General features: G+C 44.5%; 1 protein-coding gene across 3 annotated transcripts in view; it reads right to left on the reverse strand.

The window, feature by feature from the left end:
* LOC146210324 (uncharacterized) overlaps positions 1 to 23,510 on the reverse strand; it is a 234,232-nt gene that overhangs the window by 81,317 nt on the left and 129,405 nt on the right. Inside the window, exon 4 of one of the 3 annotated variants that reach the window (XM_084609560.1) lies at positions 20,440 to 20,528. In XM_084609560.1, the coding sequence (XP_084465686.1) occupies positions 20,440 to 20,528 (89 nt within the window). Of the gene's footprint in view, positions 1 to 18,890; positions 20,529 to 23,510 lie in introns of those variants that run through there. The other 2 variants (XM_084609555.1, XR_014708952.1) reach the window with 2 other exon arrangements.

Consider the following 23,510-nt stretch of genomic DNA (forward strand, 5'->3'; position numbering starts at 1 on the left):
TGGTTCTTTCGGATTTTGACCCTGTGTACACCGATTAAATTTTGCTCGGAAAGACCTTCTAGAAGTTCTTCAGTGAGTGACAGGAAGTCAATCTCTGATATCACGCCTTGGACTGTCTTCAAGCACTGACTGTTATTGGGCTATCCCCAAATGTAGCAAGTTGCTGAAGGTTGCTGTACTGGAGTTTGCTTTGCAGCTCAAGCAGGAGATCCCCGCTAGCCAGTTTACTAACATCGTATCCTGGGCCTAGTATGGTTGTGAGAGACCTAGATACTGCAAAAGGGGATATTAGCCGAGCTTGTTTGGCAGGGCTTTCACTGTGGATCACATGATATTTAGGGAAAGCTTCATGCTTCGCTGAAAAGAACTGGGCTGATACATCGGTCCGCCTTTTCTTGGAAAGGCAATCAGTTTGTTTGGAGGAAGAAGCCATAAATAATGTATGATGTTCGGCTGCGGTACCAGCCACCCACCATGGAGCCCAACGAGGGGACGGGGCAGGAATTGGCAGGCAAGTCCTGTCCACGTCAGCTGTACACAGTAACTATAACCTAATATGGCGTAACTCAGGGTAGTCAGCCACACAAGGTTACCCCTCGCTGCCTGGAAGTAAGGAAAAACCAAGAGGAGAGTAGAGGACAGGAGAGTTGTAGGATAGAAGATAGGAACGTGAAAGATGAAGGGAAGGATAGGAAAAGGCGACTGCCGGTTTCCCCCGGGTGGGTCAGCCCGGAGGTGCCGTCTATGGGAAGCGTGGGCCAAAGTGGTGTGTTGCCTCCGTCGAGGGGCCTTAAAGGCTCAAACACTCTGCATCGGCTCAACCACCAGGATCCCCTTTTCCCCAGACACGACGATGCCACGCACGGCTAAGCGTGGGTGCTCGGGGTCCGTGGTGTCGCACAAAACACACAAACACCTGCTTTAACAGGTGCCCCCTGCAGGGGGAGGCCATGTTTTGTTGGGACCCCAGGTCTATTCCAAAAGAAAGTAAAAACAGAGTCTCTTATCAGACACTGATTGTACTTGATTTTGTGCCTGTCTATTTTATAATGATTATTTTTTGTAATTTTAATGACATGTATAACGTGTTACGACACTTCTGATTTTCAATGCATGCAGTTGTGACAACGAGCAAGTGTGAGCGGGAGATGCATGCAGTACGCGTCACCACTAAAGCGAGCAGCCCCGTTGTACAGGAAGCCAGTGAGTTATCGATCCATAAAATGCACTGCGTCAAGAGGCAAAACGTCGCCGCCTGCTACGACCCACAGATGGATCCGAGACCCAAGACTGCACATACAAGGAGAAATGGAAAGCAGACTATGCCTGGATCATGGCCACCTCCGACGACAGCCGCCAGGAGCAAGGTAAAAGCAAACTGTGAATAAACCTGCCAGCAGTTCTAGCAGTTTGTGCGATCAGACCGAGCTATTTGAAGGTGGTTCGGTCAGGTGCCCATTCTACATAGGTATTGAGAAATTTGTTCATGTTCGAGCATTTTAATGTGATTTATTTCAAAACGATATGCATCTGGACTTCAACTTGCGTCATGAACAGCAGTTTCTACTTCATAGATGGCAATTAAGTGCAAAAACAATTCACGTAAAAGTGCAGTATAAACTATATTTCTCAGGCGGCATGCGTCAATGACACCCCCCCCCCCCCCCCCCCCGCGGTAAGCGTATGCCCAATTTTCCTAGCTGGAAGTTGTGGTCAGCCTATGCTGCGGACAAGAATTGCTCCTTGCACTTTGTCTCTCATTTCCTCCATTTGTTGAGCAATGTGCAGAACAGTTTGTTCAGCCCCCTATAAAAACTGCATGGTATGGATCCATGAGAAATGCCAGTTAGATCAACAGAGGCATTATCATATAATGCACAAAGGAAAAAGCACCGTTCTAGCATGATGAGACTGTATGAGCAGTTCTTGTTCAAGATGGAGCCTGGAACAACAAAAAATTCAACTACATTCTCTCTTTTACATCTTCCTAGTGTCCACTCAATGCTCTCATATATTCTGATCTGCTTATATGTAACAGGGTAAGCAGGTTTCAATGCATGATCTTGCACGTAAAAACCATCAGCATGACAATACTGACAAAGGCGACCATTTCCATTTGTGCACTCCTAGAAATGTTTTCTCATTTCAGTTTTATATTTTTAAAGCCAACTTCTATAGCCCTATATTGGTGCTTCGCTTGCCTTTCATGAATGGACTGTATTCCTCCTGTAGCACCATCTTTGCTCGTTGCGGATCTGGAAACGAACTGATGCTGCTGACGACAGACTATTAACGTGATTTCAGAAATGAAGATGTCGAAGATATCCTTGTCAGCGACAGTTAGAGTTCCCGCTTGCCAATCTTTGAAGATCGATCATCTGCGCTGACGACCAGGACGTAATGCCTAGCTTGCGTGGTCATCCTTTGTTACACAAATGCCACGAGCACCACAGGTTTTCCACGAAAAACGCTACGCTTTTCCTGAAGGGACACTGACGGTAGACAGCATGGCTCCTATACAACATCGAACAAGCCTGGGGGAACTATCACTCTGGAGCAGACCAGGCAGCCGTAAGGTTGAGCAGAGATTTACCTTCCGTTTACCATTTGTGCAGGCAGCTATGTTTGTATTTTAGCCACTCAATATCTAGCTCCTGGTCTGCTCCAAGTGTGCTCGGTTTTTTGTGTGTTTGTTTTTTTAGTGTTCTGTGGTGTGTATCTTGCAAACGAGTCCTAACGTGTATATGAAGATTACCTTTTCAGCCTTTTGCGCTCTGCGGCTGAACTACAAGTAATTTTTTTATCAGACTGACCACTAGCTTATATAGCTATCGGCCGAAACAGTGTTTGCACATATTGTTATTGCAATAAAGTTCCCTCCCAAAACCAATCACGCAACTTCTTTATCCAGGTGTAACCACCGCTTGTGGCACATGCAGGACGTTCTTCTTAAGATATTACAGTTGATGAAGATGACGGTTTCACTGCAGTGAAGGAGGCTGCACCAGAACTTACGCAGCAACCTTAGACCACCAGGAGAAACATCGGTGCAGAGCCAGGTCCAGTGCACCCATTACAGCCCAATGTTGACAAGACGTGTTGGCAACTTGCCTCCTTAACAAAAAGAGTGTGATGTCATACCATTGCTACCCAGGTACCAGAACATTTGTCTTGTACCAGCCTAAATCACCATGTTTAGACATGTGTAAAGCCATTCTAGAGTTGCTTTTATTAAAAAGAGCTGCATTACATAAAAGCAGAACTGGGAATTCGTGAGCAGCATTATCAAAGACAACAGCCCATTTCCATAAAACTATGGTGTAAAGCCAACAGATCTGTCGGCCTAGATGACTCAAGCCGTTCTCAGTCGTCTATGGCAGAACACCCTACATCCCTCTCGACGCGCAGTTGGGCCTTCACCGTCAGACTACGTCACCAATTGACTCTGCCCAACGATTTCGTTACGCCCTACTCGAAGCTCAGTGCAACCTTCTCACGGCTCATGCGCGTATAAGAGTGGCCAATGCAGCATCACCACCACTTCTCACCTTCCGGTTGGGTGACTTGGTCCTCGTTCGCCACACCATCCGCACGACTGGCCCTTACACGAAGCTCATGCCCCTATACTGCGGCGCTTACCGTGTCGTTGAACGGCTCGGCCCCGTGACATAACGCCTCGAATACCTCCCCGAGCATAGACGATGCGGTGTGCACATTTTCACGGAGCATGTGTAAACATGAATCAATATGTCAACAGTGCCAGCATTGACTCCGACTTAGATACCGGGTCATCACCACTACTGTCGTCGCCAGCTGCCTCACTGCATTCCCCACGAAACGCCAACCAATAATTGGAGCGCCTGCAGCAGCTCACTGAAACTCCCCCCCCCACCCCCGTTGGAAAGATGTTACGGTGCCCGCCGAGGAGCGCTGCGCCAGAAAAGGGAGAGGCGCAGGATGAGCGCGAGACAAGCATGCGGCGCCAGCGCGAGGGTTAGAGAACAAAAGAAGAGCGCCGGGGCAAGTTGTGTTTGCCTGGTGTCCTCCGTTCTTCTGTGTCTATCTCTTGGCGGGCACAGGGTCCCGCAACATTACATAACGCATTACAAGTTCTTCAATAAAATGACTGAAGGACAAATTTTGCAGCTTATGTGATGTGTCGCACTGAAACCAAACTTGTCAACATGCATGGCAGTTTTCTTGCCTTGCAGTGCTGAGTGCAAAAGCTGCCGCAGAAACAAAACGATCTCAGTTTTTGTGGGACGGAGCCACGAAGGAGGCAAGTATATTCGTGATGGTGCGGTTAACACGCTCCACGAGGCCATTGCACTGGGGATGATTGACGGATGTAGTGGAATGTGCAATGCCAAAGGAGCGGAGGGCTCGCTCAAATTCAAGGGAACAAACGCAAGTATAAAAAATCGATAAATTAAATGCCTAACACACGATTGACATGATACAGTGACATAACATGATAATAGTGGCCATAGTGAAAGTGCGTGAAAAAGCAACAAAAATTCTCAGTCCTTAACAAGCAACCATGGCTAAAAAAGGTGGATGCACAGAAAAAAATGTATTATATAAGAACTTGTTTAAAAAACTGCAGAGAAATTTATGAGATGGACAAAAAATAATAAGTAAATTAAACATTAAAAAAGAAGAGAGAGAGATGCAAATGTTGAAACAAAATTGAACGCCAACCGACACTGCAAAACAAGAAACCAACATCGAATTAAACAATATGACTGACTGCAATTCGAAATGTATAAAACGAAGGCGTGTAAAGAGTGCAAATAAAATCAAAGATAAAATCAAGCACAATCAGAGAGAAAAGCAATTTCTTTGTTCGAAAGGAAAACTGAGGATGTGCTGACGCATTCATCCTTGTGCTTAGAAATCAAAGCGGCTTCCACTATTTCGCGTGTAAGCTTGTTATGGGATCGGTTTAGAATGGTCGTTTTCTGAGACGGGAGCATTTTCTATTGCGGTCGCATGTGTGACAATGCACTGGCAGGTTTTTGGACAATGACACTGAAAAACCATTGCTATGCTCCATTAAAGGTTTATTAATACATCGGCCGGTTTGGCCGATGTATGCTTTGCCACAAGATAGAGGGAGGAGTATACAAGCCCTTCTGTGCATGTTACGGCGGGATTCTTGTGCCTTGTGGTGCAGCCATTATCTCTGTCATTTTGTTGACCATGCAACAGTCTTGATAGGCGGTGCGGGGCTGAAAAGACCACGTGAACGCCTGCCTTCTTACCAATCTTCTTGAGATTATGAGAAATCTTGTGGATATAAGGTATTATTGGTACCTAATTTCACTGTTGGACTTCAGCTGAAGGGCCTGTCATCTTCATTTCGTAGTTCCTTAACATTTTTCTAGCGGCAGAAGAAAGAAGTTTTGCGGCTATCCCGACTGCGTCAGCCTGCACACTTGAGCTGAAAAGCTATCCTGAAATTTGCGCTTACATGACTTCGTCAAGGCGTTACTAAAACCAGATTGCACAATATTCCTTTTAACCAACTTTGAATGAGCAGAATCATAAGCTACAATGGGTTTCTTGCTCCTTGGTTCGAACACCCAGCAAACATGATTAGGAGTGAAAAAAAATGTCTTAGCTCGAGAAAACGAATGGAAATCTTGTCTGGCACTTCGTGGGTCAGCTCAAGTGGCTCCATTGTGTTCGTAAACACCGTCAGAACTTGAGGTACCCGAATTAAAATGGTTTCATTATTGCAATCTAAGATAACTAAGTAATCATCTACGAAACGGAAGATATTTAAAACGCATGAGTTATCAAAGCTTTCATTAAGAGCTTAGTCATGCATGCCGAGGTAAAGGTCACTGAGAACTGGGGCAATGCATGATCCTATACGGATCCCCTGCCTTTGTATAAAAAGAGACCTATTCCAATCTGCAAAGGTTGATTTGAGGTAAACCGTCAACAATTCCAAAAAACCATCAACAGTAATGGCTGTCCAAATATGGCGCCGTGGCTTTTCAGAATAAGTGTGGCATTACTGATGATGGTTTTTGGAATTGTCGGTTTTACCTCAAATCAACCTTTGCAGGTTAGAATAGGTCTCGTTTTATACAAAGGCAGGGGATCCGTATAGGATCATGCATTGCCCCAGTTCTCAGTGACCTTTACCTCGGCATGCATGACTAAGCTCTTAATGAAAGCTTTGATAACTCATGCGTTTTAAATATCTTCCGTTTCGTAGATGATTACTTAGTTATCTTAGATTGCAACAATGAAACCATTTTAATTCGGGTACCTCAAGTTCTGACCATGTTTGCGAACACAATGGCGCCACGTGAGCTGACCCACGAAGTGCCAGACAAGAATTCCATTCGTTTTCTCGAGCTAAGACTTTTTGCACTCCTAATCATGTTTGCTGGTCGTTCGAACCAAGGAACAAGAAACCAATTTTAGCTTATGGTATGTTTTAGTATGTACTTTAGTACTTTTAGTATGTTTAGAGATTTGGAGGCCTTTTTCATCAGGACATTTATATGAGGAAGAAAGGTGAGTTTTTTGTCAAAAGTTACGCCTAGAAATTTGTGTTCGTTTTTCACCGGTAATTTCGTTTTGTTCAGGTGTAGTGTACGATCTGTTTGTAAGCCTCGTTTGAGAGAGAATAGGACAGCCACTGTTTTTTGAGGAGAAAACTGAAATCCGTTTGTGTCTGCCCATGCTGCTAGTTTATTTATGGTCAACTGCACCTGTCTCTCACATGTAGATACGTTAGAGGATGTGTATGCAATCTGTAGATCGTCAACATAAGCTGAATACATTATGGATTTCGGGATAACTGTGCTTATGTAATTCATTTTTACTATAGAGTTGTGCATAAGACGCATCCCTGTGGTACGCCATTCTCCTGTACAAAGTTCTTTGAAAAGCTTGAGCCCAAGCGCACACGGAATCAGCGATTTGACAAGTCCTTTAGACTGTTTAACATCCTACCACGTATGCTTAAATCTGCTAGGTCACGGAGGATGCCAAATCGCCATGTAGTGTCATAAGCCTTTTCCATATCAAAGAAGACTGCAAGGCAGTGCTGTTCGTGAATAAATGCTTCACGAACAGTGTTTTCAAGGCAGACTAGATGGTCCGTGGTAGAACATGCTCTTTGAACCCACATTGGTGAATGTCTAGAAGTTCTCGGGTATGAAGGACAAAGGCTAATCTGGTATTAAGAACACTTTCAAAAGGCTTTGCAAAGCAACTTGTGAGAGCTATGGGTCTATAACTGCTGGGGGCCGTTGGTGGCTTTCCTGGTTTCAGGAAAGGCACAATAATAGCTTTTTTTCAGGCCTCAGGAATACTCCCGGATACCCATACTTTGTTGAAAAATTTCAGAAGTGCTTCTAAAGCCGGTTAGAAAGATGTGCAAGCATCTGATAGCGAATTTGATCTGGGCCAGGTGCAGTGTTCTTGCCGGCAGATAGAACCGTGTTCATTTCTTGCAGCGTTAACTTGTTATATGCTTCATTTGTACTTCCACTTGTTGGCAGTTCTTGTTTTTCGGCCTTGTTTTTGTATGTTATGAAAGATTTTGGGTAGTGTAGAGAGCTTGAAATTGCAGAAAAATGATCGCCTAGAATATCTGCCTGTTCCTGTAAATTTGTTTGGGTGCCAGGAGATGTTAGAAAAGGGACTGTGCATGGGGAGAAGTTGCCATCCAGTTTGTGAACAAGCTCCCACATTTTTTTTTATGTGACTGAGCTATTTATTGATGATATGTATTTTGCCAAGAAGCCTTCTCAGCGTTTCGGCGGACATACCGTGCCCTAGCTTTTGCCTGTTTGAATTTTACAAGGTTTTCGTTTGTAAGGTACCTGCGAAAGGTTCCCCAAGCTTTGTTGTGTTTCTTCGCATCTCTGCACTCCTGAGAATACAAGACTGCGATTTTTCAGTACCACTTCTGAAGACTCTGGTATAGCTACAAGTGCTGCGTCAATGATGCAGGCCGTAAATTTTTCACTTATCTCGTCAACACTGAGTTTTTCGGAAAAGCCCTTTTCCAGGCTGGCTTCAGACTGGAATAGAGCCAAGTTCTCAAGGTTTCCACCGCTTGGGTTTGTTTAGAGTGATGGAGGGTGAGGGTGTTAGGCTGATAAAGACAGGCAAATGATCACTTCCTAGAGGATTGTCAAAGACGTCCCATTTAAAATCATTAAAAATTGATGGGGAGCTAAATGATAAATCTAAAACGCTCATTTTCCCCGTGCTTGGGGAGCAGTATGTATGCTTTCCTGTATTTAGCAGGCAGACACCATTGCATAATATAAAATCCTCTAATATACGACCTCTAGTGTGTCTGATCGCTTCTCCAGAAAGTGGAGTGCGCATTAAAATCTGCAACCGGACATGGTTTTGCCAGTTGTTCTAAAAGCTCTTCCAGATCATGAAGGGTTACAATTAGGTGCGGTTGGAGATACAGTGAACACATATAGTTATTGTTTTATAATGAATGATAGACAGCAACAGCTTCGAACTTGGTTTTGAGGCTAATTTCACGTGTTGCTACTCCATTCTGCACTACAATAGCGACACCTCCAAATAACCTATTTGCTTCTTTTTGGTCGCAGCGAAAGACGTGTCCTTTTAAAATGTTTTGGTGTGGTCCTAAGTTAGCTTCCTGTAGGCAAAGGGCTACAGGAGAAAATTAATGTAAAATGTCTTTTATATCGTTGTAGTTGTTTATGAGACCTCGGCAGTTCCAGTGTATGAGGAACGCCATATTTTTTTATGGAATGTACCTGAGTTTAGGTTTCAGGTTTGTCTGGTCCTGTAACAAGAGTTTTTTCTCTCCGTTATCTTTCCAGAGTTATGCCGCCGCTGCAGCGTGGACGAGGAAGGGGTTGTGTCCATTGTCTTGGGGGCTTTGGATGTTTGGGGAGAGTTAGAGTGTTGGTTGCAGGCTTCCCTTCTGGGGGAGGCCTTTTGGGCTGTTGGCTCTGGGGCCAGTGTGCCCTGTTTCTGCGATGGCAGGGCAGCTTTCACTGCTTCTGCCTGGGGCAGGGATGGCCCTGCATGAGGCTTAACCTCGGCGGAGACCAAATCCTGTTGTGGTGTGCTGCCCCTATGCTCCACCACATTGGAATAGTTCGGTTTGGCTGTGAACAAAAAAGTGCCGTTTAACAAGATATGGCTGTCGTGCCTCTTTAAACGTTATGTTTTCATTGACTTTTATGGTAATGATGTCCTTTTCCTTCTTCCGAGAAGGACATGACCGTGAGTATGCCGCGTGTTCACCTGCACAGTTCGCGCAGTGCGGTGCAGCTTCACACTCGTCAGATTTATGTTCAGTTGAGGCACATTTTGCGCATGTTTGTCGGCCATGGCAGCTCTGGGAGCCGCGACCGAATCTTTGGCAGTTGAAACAAAGCCTAGGGTTTGGGATGTAGGGCCGGATGTCTACTTTGATGTAACAGACTTCAATGGATTCAGGGAGTTTGCTAGAGTTGAAAGTCAGAACTATGTGCTTTGTTGGTAATTGGTTGTTCTTTCGGATTTTGATCCTGTGTACACCGATTACATTTTGCTCGGAAAGACCTTCTAGAAGATCTTCAGTGAGTGACAGGAAGTCAGTCTCTGATATCATGCCTTGGACTGTGTTCAAGCACTGACTGTTATTGTGCTATCCCCAAATGTAGCAAGTTGCTGAAGGTTGCTGTACTGGAGTTTGCTTTGCAGCTCAAGCAGGAGATCCCCGCTAGCCAGTTTACTAACTTTGTATCCTGAGCCTAGTATGGTTGTGAGAGACCTAGATACTGCAAAAGGGGATATTAGCCGAGCTTGTTTGGCGGGGCTTTCACTGTGGATCACATGATATTTAGGGCAAGTTTCATGCTTCGCTGAAAACAACTGGGCTGATACATTGGTCCGCCCTTTCTTGGAAAGGCAATCAGTTTGGAGCAAGAAGCCAAAATAATGTATGATGTTCGGCTGCGGTGCCAGCCACCCACCATGGAGCCCAACGAGGGGATGGGGCAGGAATTGGCAGGCAGGTCCTGTCCACGTCAGCTGTACACTGTAACTATAACCTAATATGGCGTAACTCAGGGTAGTCAGCCACACAAGGTTAACCCTCGCCGCCTGAAAGTAAGGAAAAACCAAGAAGAGAGTAGAGGACAGGAGAGTTCTAGGATAGAAGATAGGAACGTGAAAGATGAAGGGAAGGATAGGAAAAGGCGACTGCCGGTTTCCCCCGGGTGGGTCAGCCCTGTGGTGCCGTCTATGGGAAGTGTGGGCCAAAGTGGTGTGTTGCCTCCGTCGAGGGGCCTTAAAGGTTCAAACACTCGGCATCGGCTCAACCACTAGGATCCCCTTTTCCCCAGACACGACGATGCCACGCAAGGCTAAGCGTGGGTGCTCGGGGTCCGTGGTGTCGCACAAAACACACAAACACCTGCTTTAACAGGTGCCCCCTGCGGGGAGAGGCCATGTTTTGTTAGGACCAAAGGTCTATTCCAAACTAAAGTAAAAACAGTCTGTTATCAGACGCTGATTGTACTTGATTTTGTGCCTGTCTATTTTATAATGATTACTTTTTGTAATTTTAATGACATGTATAACATGTTATTACACTTCTGATTTTCAATGCATGCAGTTGTGACGAGCAAGTGTGAGCCGGAGATGCATGTAGTATGCGTCACCACTAAAGCGAGCAGCCCCGTTGTACAGGAAGCCAGTCAGTTATCGATCCATAAAACGCACTGCGTCAAGAGGCAAGACGTCGCCGCCTGCTACGACCCACAGATGGATCCGAGACCCAAGAAAAGACTGCACATACAAGGAGAGATGGAAAGCAGACTATGCCTGGATCATGGCCACCTCGGACGACAGCCGCCAGGAGCAAGGCAAACTATGAATAAACCAGCCAGCAGTTCTAACAGTATGTGCGATCAGACCAAGCTATTTGAAAGTGGTTCGGTCAGGTGCCCATTCTTACGTAGGTATTGAGAAATTTGTTCATGTTCGAGCATTTTAATGTGATGTATTTCAAAACGATATGCATCTGAACTTCAACTTGTGTCATGAACAGCAGTTTCCACTTCATAGATGGCAATTTAGTGCAAAAAAATTCACGCAAAAGTGCAATATAAACTATATTCCTCAGACGGCATGCGTCAATGACACCCCCCCCACGGTAAGCGTATGCCCTATTTCAATAGCAGGAAGTTGTGGTCAGCCTAAGCTGCGGACAAAAATCACTCCCTGCACTTTGTCTCTGAATTCCTCCATATGTTGAGGAATGTGCAGAACAGTTTGTTCAGCCCCCTATAAAAACTGCATGGTATGGATCCATGAGAAATGCCAGTTAGATGAACAGAGGCATTATCATATACTGCACAAAGAAAAAAGCATCAGTCTAGCATGATGAGACTGTATGAGCAGTTCTTGTTCAAGATGGAGCCTGGAACAACAAAAAATTCAACTACATTCTTCTCTCTTTTACATCTTCCTAGTGTCCACTCAATGCTCTCATATATTCTGATCTGCTTATATGTAACAGGGTAAGCAGGTTTCAATGCATGATCTTGCACGTAAAAACCATCAGCCTGACAATACTGACAAAGGTGACTATTTCCATTTGTGCACTCCTAGAAATGTTTTCTCATTTCAGTTTTATATTTTTAAAGCCAACTTCTATAGCCCCATATTGGTGCTTCCCTTGGCTTATTCACGACTGGACTCCATTCCTCGTGTAGCCCCATCTTTGCTAGTGGCGGATCTGGAAATGGACTGATGCTGCTGACGACAGACTATCCAACGTCATTTCAGAAGTGCAGATGTGGAAGATAGCCTTTTCAGCGACAGTAAAAGAGTTCCCGCCGAACATTGAAGATCGGTCATCTGCGCTGACGACCAGGATGTAATGCCTAGCTCGCGTGGTCATCCTGTGTTACACAAATGCAACGAGCACCGCAGATTTTCCACGAAAAACGCCTGTGCTTTTCCTGAAGGGACATTGACGGTACACGGCATGGCTCCTATATAACGTCGAACAAGCCTGGGGGGACTATCACTCTGGAGCAGACCAGGCAGCCGTAAGGTTGCGCAGCGATTTACCTTGTTTACCATTTGCGCAGCTATGTTTGTATTTTAGCCACTCAATATTTAGCTCCTGGTCTGCTCCAAGTGTGCTTGGTTTTTTGTGTGTTTTGTGGTGTGTATCTTGCAAACGTGTATATGAAGATTACCTTTTCAGCCTTTTGCGCTCTGCGGCTGAACTACAAGTAATTTTTTTATCAGACTGGCCACTAGCTTATATAGCTATCGGTCGCAACAGTGTTTGCACATATTGTTATCGCAATAAAGTTCCCTTCCAAAACCAGTCACGCAACTTCTTTATCCAGGTGTAGCCACCGCTTATGGCACATGCAGAATGTTCTTCTTAAGATATTACAGTTGATGAAGATGACGGTTTCACTGCAGTGAAGGAGACCGCACCAGAACTTATGCAGCAACCTTAGACACCACCAGGAGAAACATCGGTGCAGAGCCTGGCCCAGTGCACCCATTACAGCCCAATGTTGACAAGACGTGTTGGCAACTTGCCTCCTTAACAAAAAGAGTGCGATGTCATACCATTGGTACCCAGGTACCAGAACATTTGTCTTGTACCAGCCTAAATCATCATGTTTAGAGAGATGTGTAAAGCCATTCTAGAGTTGTTTTTATCAAAAAGAGCTGCATTACATAAAAGCAGAACTGGGAATTCATGAGCAGCCTTATCAAAGACAACAGCCCGTTTCCATAAAACTATGGTGTAAAGGCAACAGATCTGTCGGCCTAGATGACTCACGCCGTTCTCAGTCGTCTATGGCAGAACACCCTACATCCCTCTCAACGCGCAGTTGGGCCTTCCCCGTTAGACTACGTCACCAATTCACTCCGCCCAACGACTTTGTTTCGCCCGCCTCGACGCTCACCGCAACCTTCTCACGGCTCATGTGCGTGTGAGAGTGGCCAATGCAGCATCACCACCACTTCCCACCTTCCGGTCTGGTGACTTGGTCCTCGTTCGCCGCACCGTCCGCACGACTGGCCCTGCCACGAAGCTGATGCCCCGATACTGCGGCCCTTACCGTGTCGTTGAACGGCTCGGCCCCGTGACATACCGCCTCGGAGACTTCCCCGAGCATGGACGATGCAGTGTGCACCACATTTTCACGGAGCATGTGTAAACATGAAGCAATATGTCAACAGCGCCAGCATTGACTCCGACTTAGATACTGGGTCATCACCACTACTGTCGTTGCCAGCTGCCTCACTGCCTTCCCCACGAAACGCCGCCCCATAAGTGGAGCACCTGCAACAGCTCACTGAAACTCCCCCCCCCCCCCCCCCCCCCGGCGGAAAGATGTTACGGTGCACGCCGAGGAGCGCTGCGCCAGAAAAGGAAGAGGCGCAGGACGAGCGCGAGACAAGCGCGCGGCGCCAGCGCGAGGGTTAGAGAACAAAAGAAGAGCGCTGGGGCAAGTGGTGTTTGCCTGGTGTCCTCTGTTCTGTGTCTATCTCGAGGCGGGCACAGGGTCCCGCAACATTATATAACGCATTACAAGTTCTTCAATAAGATGACTGAAGGACAAATTTTGCAGCTTATGTGATGTGTCGCACTGAAACCAAACTTGTCAACATGCATGGCAGTGTTCTTGCCTCGCAGTGTTGAGTGCAAAAGCTGCCGCAGAAACAAAACGATCTCAGTTTCTGTGGGACGGAGCCACGAAGGAGGCGAGTATATCCGTGATGGTGCGGTTAACACGCTCCACGAGGCCATTGCACTGGGGATGATTGACGGATGTAGTGGAATGTGCAATGCCAAGGTAGCGGAAGGCTGGTTCAAATTCATGGGACAAACACGAGTATAAAAATCGATGTATCTAAATGCAGATAACTACGGATTTGCTGAAGGACGGGGGGATATCGTGTTAGAAAAACTGGCCACCTTGTATACGCAGTGCCTGATGTCATCGACGGTACCGGAACCATGGAAGAATGCAAACATTATCTTCATTCATAAGAAAGAGGACTCTAAGGACCTTAAAAATTACAGACCAATCAGCTTACTGTCTGTTACGTATAAGGTATTTACTAAGATATGCGGATGATACCACTTTAATGGCAGAAAGTGAAGTGGAACTCAAGAGCCTTCTGATGCGCGTACAAGAGGAGAGTGAGAAGTCTGCGCTTAAACTGAACATTAAAAAGACGAAGATCATGGCGTCTTGCCCTATCAAGTCCTGGAGTATCAATGGACAAGAAGTGGAAGCTGTGACAGATTTTCTGTTCTTGGGCGCCAAGATTACCTCGGAAGGAGACTGCAGCCATGAAATTAGGAGACGCCTGCTTCTGGGAAAGAGAGCAATGGTTAGCCTTGACCGCCTAGCAAAGAGCAGAGACATTAGTCTGCCAACCAAGATCCGTATAACCCGTGCTATGGTCTTTCCAGTTGTGATGTATGGATGCGAGAGTTGGACTGTGAAAAAGGCTGACCGCCGAAGAATTGACGCGTTTGAATTGTGGTGCTGGCGAAGACTCTTAAGAGTTCCTGGGACTGCCAGAAGATCAAATCAGTCGATATTGTCGACCATAAACCCTGACTGCTCATTGGAGGGTCAAATTCTAAAGTTAAAGCTCAGCTACTTTGGTCATCTGATGAGAAGAGAGGAGTCGCTGGAGAAAGATTTGGCGTTGGGAAAGGTTGAGGGTCGCCGGAGAAGGGGTAGGCAGCGAACGCGATGGTTAGATGGCATTCTCGAGGCATTGCAGATGAAGCTATGCGATGTTAAGAAGATAGTGAGAGACCGGAAAGCGTGGCGTGACATGGTCCATAGGGTCACGAAGAGTCAGACACGACTGAACGCCTGAACTGAACTGAAGGTAATCGCTAATAGAATCAGAACAACTTTAGACGTCAATCAAGCAAAGGATCAAGCAGGGTTTCAGAAACTGTACTCTACTATCGATCATATCCATACCATCAATCAGGTGATAGAAAAATGCACGGAATATAACCAGCCCTTATACATAGCATTCATTGATTACGAAAAAGCATTTGACTCAGTTGAAACCTCGGCGGTGATGCAGGCATTGCGAAATCAGGGGGTAGACGAGCCGTACGTGAAAGTGCTGGAAGATATATATAGTGGCTGCACAGCAACCATAGTTCTGCATAAAGAAAGTAACAAAATTCCCATAAAGAAAGGTGTTAGGCAAGGAGACACAATCTCCCCAGTACTATTCACAGCTTGTTTAGAGGAAGTATTCAGAGACTTGGAATGGGAGCAGTTAGGGATAAGGGTAGATGGAGAATACCTCAGTAATCTGCGATTTTCTGATGACATTGCCTTGCTAAGCAACTCGGGAGATGAACTACAAATAATGATTGATGACCTAAACAGGAAAAGTAGAAAGGTAAGCTTGAAAATCAATATGCAGAAGACTAAGGTAATGTTCAACAGCATCGGGAAGGAACAGCAGTTTACATTAGGTAGCGAAGTACTGAAAGTAGTAGGCGAATATGTCTACTTAGGACAGGTAGTAACCGCAGATCCGGACCATGAAAAGGAAATAACAAGAAGAATAAGATTGGGATGGAGCACATTTGGCAAGCACTCGCAGATTATGTCTAGCAGCTTACCGGTATCGCTCAAGAGGAAAGTATACAACAGCTGCATCTTACCTGTACTCATTTATGGGGCTGAAACGTGGAGGCTAACCAAGAAAGTTCTACTTAAGTTGAGGACAACCCAGAGGGCTATGGAACAAAAAATGGTAGGTGTAACATTAAGAGATAGGAAGCGTGCAGAGTGGGTCAGAGAAATAACTCAAGTTACCGACATTCTAGTGGACATTAAGAAGAAATAGACATGGGCAGGACATGTAGTGCGAAGAGAGGATAACCGATGGTCGCTTAGGGTAACAAACTGGATTCCAAGGGAAGGAAAGCGTAGGAGGGGGCAGCAGAAGGTTAGGTGGGCGGATGAGATTAAGAAGTTCGCAGGGGTCAAGTGGATGCAGCTAGCACACAACCGGGTTAAGTGGAGAAATATGGGAGAGGCCTTCGCCCTGCAGTGGGTAGAGTCAGGCTGATGATGATCTAAATGCCTAACATATGATTGACATGATACAGTGACATAACATGATAATAGTGGCCATAGTGAAAGTGCGTGAAAAAGCAACAAAAATTCCCAGTCCTTAACAACCAACAAAGGCTAAAAAAGGTGGATGCGCAGAAAACATTTTTTATATTAGAACTTGTTTAAAAAACCGCAGAGAAACTTATAAGATGGACAAAAAATAAGTTAAACATTAAAAAAGAAGAGAGAGAGATGCAAATGTTGAAACAAAATTGAAAGCCAACCAATTGACACTGCAAAACAAAAAACCAACAATGAATTAAACAATATGCCTGACTGCAATTCAAAACGTATAAAACGAAGGCATGTAAAGAGTGCAAATAAAATCAAAGAAAATCAAGCACAATCAGAGAGAAAAGCAATTTCTTTGTTCGAAATGAAAACTGAGGATGTGCTGACGCATTCATCCTTGTGCTTAGCAATCAAAGCGGCTTCCACTATTTCGCGTGTAAGCTTGTTATGGGATCGGTTTAGAATGGTCGTTTTCTGAAAGAAAGGGGAGCATTTTCTATTGCGGTCGCATGTGCGACAATGCACTGGCAGGTTTTTGGACGATGACCCTGAAAAATCATTGCTATGCTCCATTAAAGATGAATACATTGGCCAGTTTGGCTGATGTATGCTTTGCCACAAGATAGAGGGATGGAGTATACAAGCCCTTCTGCGCATGTTACGGCGGGATTCTTGTGCCTTGTGGTGCAGTCATTATCTCTCTTTGTCGTTTTGTTGACCATGCGACAGTCTTGATAGGCGGTGCGAGGCTGAAAAGACCAGGTGAACGCCTGCCTTCTTACCAATCTTCTTGAGATTATGAGAAATCTTGTGGATATAAGGTATTATTGCTACCTTATTTCGCTGTTGGACTTCAGCTGAAGGGCCTGTCATCTTCATTTTGTAGTTCTTTAACATTTTTCTAGCGACAGAAGAAAGAAGTTTCTACGGGAATCCCGACTGCGTCAGCCTGCACACTTGAGCTGAAAAGCTATCCTGAAATTTATGCTTGCGTGACTTCGTCAAGGTGTTACTAAAACCAGATTGCACAATATTCCTTTTAACCAACTTTGAATGAGCAATACCATAAGCTAAAATGGGTTTCTTGCTTCTTGGTTCGAACGCCCAGCAAACATGATTAGGAGTGAAAATAAGTCTTAGCTCGAGAAAACAAATGGAATTATTGTCTGGCACTTCGTGGGTCAGCTCAAGTGGCGCCATTGTGTTCGCAAACACGGTCAGAACTTGAGGTACCCGACTTAAAATGGTTTCAATATTGCAACCTAAGATAACTAAGTAATCATCTACGAACTGGAAGATCTTTAAAACGCATGAGTTATCAAAGCTTTCATTAAGAGCTCTGTCATGCATGCCGAGGTAAAGGTCACTGAGAACTGGGGCAATGCATGATCCTATAAAGATCCCCTGCCTTTGTATAAAAAGAGACCTATTCCAATCTGCAAAGGTTGATTTGAGGTAAACCGACAACAATTCCAAAAAACCATCAACAGTAATGGCTGTCCAAATATGGCGCCGTGGCTTTTCAGAATAAGTGCGGCATTAGTGTTGATGGTTTTTTGGAATTGTTGTCGGTTTACCTCAAATCAACCTTGCAGATTGGAATGGGTCTCGTTTTATACAAAGGCAGGGGATCTGTACAGGATCATGCATTGCCCCAGTTCTCAGTGACCTTTACCTCTGCATGCATGACAGAGCTCTTAATGCTTTGATAACTCATGCATTTAAAGATCTTCCGGTTCGCAGATGATTACTTAGTTATCTTGGGTTGCAATAATGAAACCATTTTAAGTCGGGTATCTCAAGTTCTGACCGTGTTTGCGAACACAATGGCGCCACTTGAGCAGACCCACGAAGTGCCAGACAAGAATTTCATTCGTTTTCTCGAGCTAAGACGTTTTTTCACTCCTAATCATGTTTGCTGGGCGTTCGAACCAAGAAGCAAGAAACCCATTTTAGCTTATGGTATTGCTCATTCAAAGTTGGTTAAAAGGAATATTGTGCAATCTGGTTTTAGTAACGCCTTGACGAAGTCATGCAAGCATAAATTTCAGGATAACTTTTCAGCTCAAGTGTGCAGGCTGACGCAGTCGGGATTCCCGCAGAAACTTCTCTCTTCTGTGGCTAGAAAAATGTTAAAGAACTACAAAATGAAGATGACAGGCCCTTCAGCTGAAGTCCAACAGCGAAATAAGGTAGCAATAATACCTTATATCCACAAGATTTCTCATAATCTCAAGAAGATTGGTAAGAAGGCAGGCGTTCACGTGGTCTTTTCAGCCCCGCACCGCCTATCAAGACTTTGTCGCATGGTCAACAAAACGACAAAGAGAGATAATGGCTGCACCACAAGGCACAAGAATCCCGCCGTAACATGCGCAGAAGGGCTTGTATACTCCATCCCTCTATCTTGTGGCAAAGCATACATCAGCCAAACTGGCCAATGTATTATTCATCTTTAATGAAGCATAGCAATGATTTTTCAGGGTCATCATACAAAAACCTGCCAGTACATTGTCGCACATGTGACCACAATAGAAAATGCTCCCCTGTCTTTCAGAAAACGACCCTTCTAAACCGATCCCATAACAAGCTTACACGCGAAATAGTGGAAGTCGCTTTGATTGCTAAGCACAAGGATGAATCCGTCAGCACATCCTCAGTTTTCCGTTCGAACAAAGAAATTGCTTTTCTCTCTGATTGTGCTTGATTTTATCTTTGATTTTATTTGTACTCTTTACATGCCTTCGTTTTATACATTTTGAATTGCAGTCCGTCATATTGTTTACTTCATTGTTGTTTTTTTGTTTTGCAGTGTTAATTGTTGGCTTTCAATTTTGTTTCAACATTTGCATCTCTCTCTCTTCTTTTTTCATGTTTAATTTACTTATTATTTTTTGTCCATCTCATAAGTTTCTCTGCGGTTTTTTAAACAAGTTCTAATATAAAAAATGTTTTCTGCGCATCCACCTTTTTTAGCCATTGTTGCTTGTTAAGGACTGGAAATTTTTGTTAATTTTTCACGCACTTTCCCTACGGCCACTATTATCATGTTATGTCACTGTACCATGTCAATCGTGTGTTAAGCATTTAGATTTATCGATTTTTTATACTCCTGTTTGATTTTGTTGCACCTGTTTACGCCACCTGTAGATTTTGTTCCTCTAGTGGGCGTTTCTCTGTTATATATATGACATGGTTGGCTGATTTACAAAAATAAAGTCGCAGTTCAGTGCCTCTGCATCTTACGTGTTCCTCCGTCTTCGTCCTTGTCCGGCTACGCGCTGCAATAACTATGAAAAACCAACTAGCCCGACAGCTTGTCCTCTTTGTATTTTTTGTTCACAAGAAACTATGGGGGATGTGTATATGACCTACATGTAAAACAAATAAAACGACCTTGATAAAATGTTCATTATGGCAGCACAATATCCTTTCTAAAGTGTTATGCAGCTTTTCCTTCATTTTCCAAAGAAAGCTCCCATTAAGATCTTAGTGTGCTACTTACCAATTTCATGCAATGGCAAGTTCACATTTTATTTCTATTGTTCTCGCTTGTGCGACACACTTCTGTTCCCTCTTTCCTCGTATGCCAATGCGACTAGGAACCTAGCAAAATAATATAGCATGCTTTCGTGTCATGCACGTCCGTTGCCCAGAGGTGCAGACTAACCATTGAAGAACCAATCAGAGATCGTGCACGAACATGCCTGCAGGCAGCCAAATGTACAATTGCTTCGTGACGTTTCTCGCGTAGCAAGTGAATGGGACAGCATGGCTTGAAGCTTCATGAAACTGCAAAGTGCCATAATTGCATCTTCCAATCTTTCACTTCCTAAAATCTCATCTTAGATATATGTTGAAATTTGTTTTCGTGTGCTTGAAAAACTCATTGAAACACATAAATTTAGGGGCACACTGGTCTCGAGGGTGCAATAAAAACCACAATTAGAATTTTAAAACTATCAGGTTTCTAAACTCTGTAAATATTTCAGGTGTAATATGAATTTATAGGAAGTCGGGAAACTAACTTTAAGTCAGTGTTTACACTAAAATAGCCCATTGTCATAATATAACGTATGCTTTCCGTTCCCTGCGCACGTTAGGTGCGGTCTTCGTCTCGTTTGGAAGAGTACATCTTCGTTTCAAATTACATGCTCCAGTGTATAGTTTGAATCATTGGCTCGATAGATAGCAAAAGAAAACAAGCACATGTTCCTATTCACTGCCTGCCACACTATACTGAAAGGAACCCTGCATCTCTCACCATCTGCTGCACAAGTCGACGTCGTGCCCCAGGATGCCATCTTGTCTAGTACCTTCGGCCTTGGACACTGGAGATTCCGCAACAATGTGCTGCTGACGAGAAAGCATGTGACGCTGCATAAGTATAGCAAAACGTCATTGATCGGTAATGTTAGAAATGTGCCTTTGTGTTGTGAGACACAGAGGAAAAGAATATTCCTGTGCCAAGTGACAGCGTCAAGGAAACAGGACCAATTAGGCAAGCGGGCCCATCAAGTAAGAAAAGTTGCAGTGTGGTCAGACCCGTCATGATACAACACTTTTGATGCCTTTTGATATGGAAAATGAAAAGACTAGAGCTGACATGAAACTGTGGGATTTGGAATTAACACCGGCAATGAAACGTAAGGCCAACTTAGTCCCCAGCGATGTCACTGACCATCTGCTTAATCCCGACGAGCTTTGCGTTGGTTTCCAATGAGTTGCTCAACCACCTGTTGAATGGGAAAACAGCTAGGTACGATAGTGGTGGTCTGCAAAAAGAGCTGAGACACAAAGTGCAACACGTTTGGAAGTAGAGTAAGAACCGTTTGGGGCGATCGAGAATACGACCTCACTGTTATGCTTTTCAAGACGTGTGATAACTGCTAGGACAAGAGATCAGTATGGAGTATGCTGCGTGTTGAAGAAAAACAAATAAATCTTTTAGCTGCGAACATTCTGGCTGCATCCACTATGCAAAATACTAGACCCAATAAAAGATTTTCAGTACCTTCACTGATAAAAATTTCTCGCGTGGACAACCACAAAAACATGGAAGAACACCATAAAGGAAAACCTGACACCTGCCACGGCGCGCTCCGCTACGGAAGTGGAAGTGCAATGCGCGAGAGTTCACCAGTTTTCTATCTATGTAGCCTTGTCGTATGATGGGCATTGGATGACTCGTGTATTCATTCACACATCAGAGCCGCCCCAAAGTACTCTAAAGACATCACCAGTGAAGACGGCTAGGATGCAAACACAGAGTTGTTCGCCAAAATGTTCGCCGTCAGAGTACTTCAACGCTACCGATGAATCTCCTGTGTTGGCCCCTCTGCATGCTCTCCCCAGTCAGCACTTGGCAGCATGTGCACGGTTGTACTGCAGAAGTGGTGACATTTTTTGAGCGGAATAATCTGATTACATCAAATGGACAAACAAGGGGGTTTTGCTGTGCTACCGGCTGGGCTCTTTCAAGAGAAGGCGACAGTTGCAATTACAAATAACTTTGTTAAAGTGAAGGAGAAAGTCAGCAGATCAAAAGCTATTGCGTTATGTAACGATTAACCACCTACGTTCAAGGTGGGTGCTCGATTTCCACTCTTCTATTACAGGCTTTATGAGGTGTATTTTGTTATTTGTTTCAGTGTTCCAAGTCGACTGCCATTTTTGTATCAGCTTACTTTGTATCAATTTCATGCAGTCTTGAGATGGTACCTGCACTTCTTTTATTTTCTTGTCTCGAGCTTTGGCAGTGCACATATCTGCTTTTTCATTACCTTGAATTCCTACATGACTGGGAACCCAGCAAATTTTTATGCTTCGTCCTTCATCTGTAAGTGTTGCTATGCTGTGTATGATGTTTCCCAGAATTGGTATAACTGCGTTTCTTGTGTGAAGGACTGTGACTATACTTAAGAAATCTGTGTAAACAATGCTTCTCCTGAGGTTTTCTTTTATTATTTTCTCTATGGCAACAGACACAGCATAGCATTCAGCAGTAAAGATGGACGCGCACTGTGGAAGTATTACTGTTTTTTCCCATTCACTTTGAACAACTGCGCTTCCGACATAATGATCTGTTTTCGAGCCATCCGTGTAAACGTCTGTGAAGCTACTGTACTTTTCTTTCAGCTGAAGGAATTCTTGTATGATGAGCTCTTGTGGGGTTATTGTTTTTTGGAACTGTGTGAGAGGTTCCAAACTGCAGGGACCAGGTACCAAGGAGGCAGAGGGTTAGGTCTTTTGGCAATACTAGGTAAGCAATCCAGTAGCTCAACCTCTTGACACATTAGCTCAAATCTTAGGAGCAGCGCTCTCGCTGCATTGGGTTTGTTGGTGAATAGTGTTCTAGAAGGGCATTTAGTTACTAGGGAATAGCAGATATGCTTTGGCAGAGATCTGATTTTAAATATATGGGCACATGTAAGTGATGTTCTTCTGATTTCAAGAGGAGGTTCATTTGTTTCCACAAGCAGACTGGATATAGGAAAAGTTCGGTATGCTCCACATGAGAGTCGGAGTCCTTTGTTATGTACCTGGTCTAGTTTTTTTAAGTATGATGGTCTAGCTGACCCATACACTATGCAGCCATAGTCTAAGGAGGAGCGTACGACAGATCTGTAAATGTGTTTAAGGCATGTCCTGTCAGCGCCCCAGTGTTTACGGGAAAGAACCTTTAGTATGTTTAGAGATTTGGAAGCCTTTTTCTTCAGGACATTTATATGAGGAAGAAAGGTGAGTTTTTTGTCAAAAGTTACGCCTAGAAATTTGTGTTCGTTTTCACCGGTAATTTAGTTTTGTTCAGGTGTAGAGTAGGATGTCTGTAAGCTTCGTTTGAGAGAGAATAGAACAGCCACTGTGCTATCGCCATCTATGAACCGGCAACGGCACCAACCTTTTCATTCTTTCTTTCCTTCTTTCCGCTCACCCCTCTGACTATATAATACCCCTTGATCTGGAAATAAACCGTCAAACTTTTGGCCTGGCTACGCTGTCAGATGCATCACTCGGGAGCGGCGCTCCCATTGACTACGCCTTTCCAACAGTGGCGTTCCCATTGACTGCGCCTTTCCAACAGTGGCGACGAGGCTAAAGCAAGGATATCGGGCCCAGGACAGCGCCAGACATGGGTCACAAGCTACCGGACTTCGATGAGGAAGAAGATAAGTGGCAAGCTTACCTGGTGAAAGTAGAAGCGTACTTTGAGGCCAATGAAATCTCAGCTGATGCAATGAAGAGGGCTTTACTAGTAGCCGCCCTTGGGACGAAGGCCGTTCAAGTTTTATGCAGTAAAGTAGTGCCAGCAAAAACAAGTTCATTGAGCTACGA

Source organism: Amblyomma maculatum, chromosome 1 (genome assembly GCF_055883805.1).
Source record: "Amblyomma maculatum isolate TAMU_Amacu chromosome 1, ASM5588380v1, whole genome shotgun sequence".
In the NCBI taxonomy this organism is placed as follows: Eukaryota; Metazoa; Arthropoda; class Arachnida; order Ixodida; family Ixodidae; genus Amblyomma; species Amblyomma maculatum.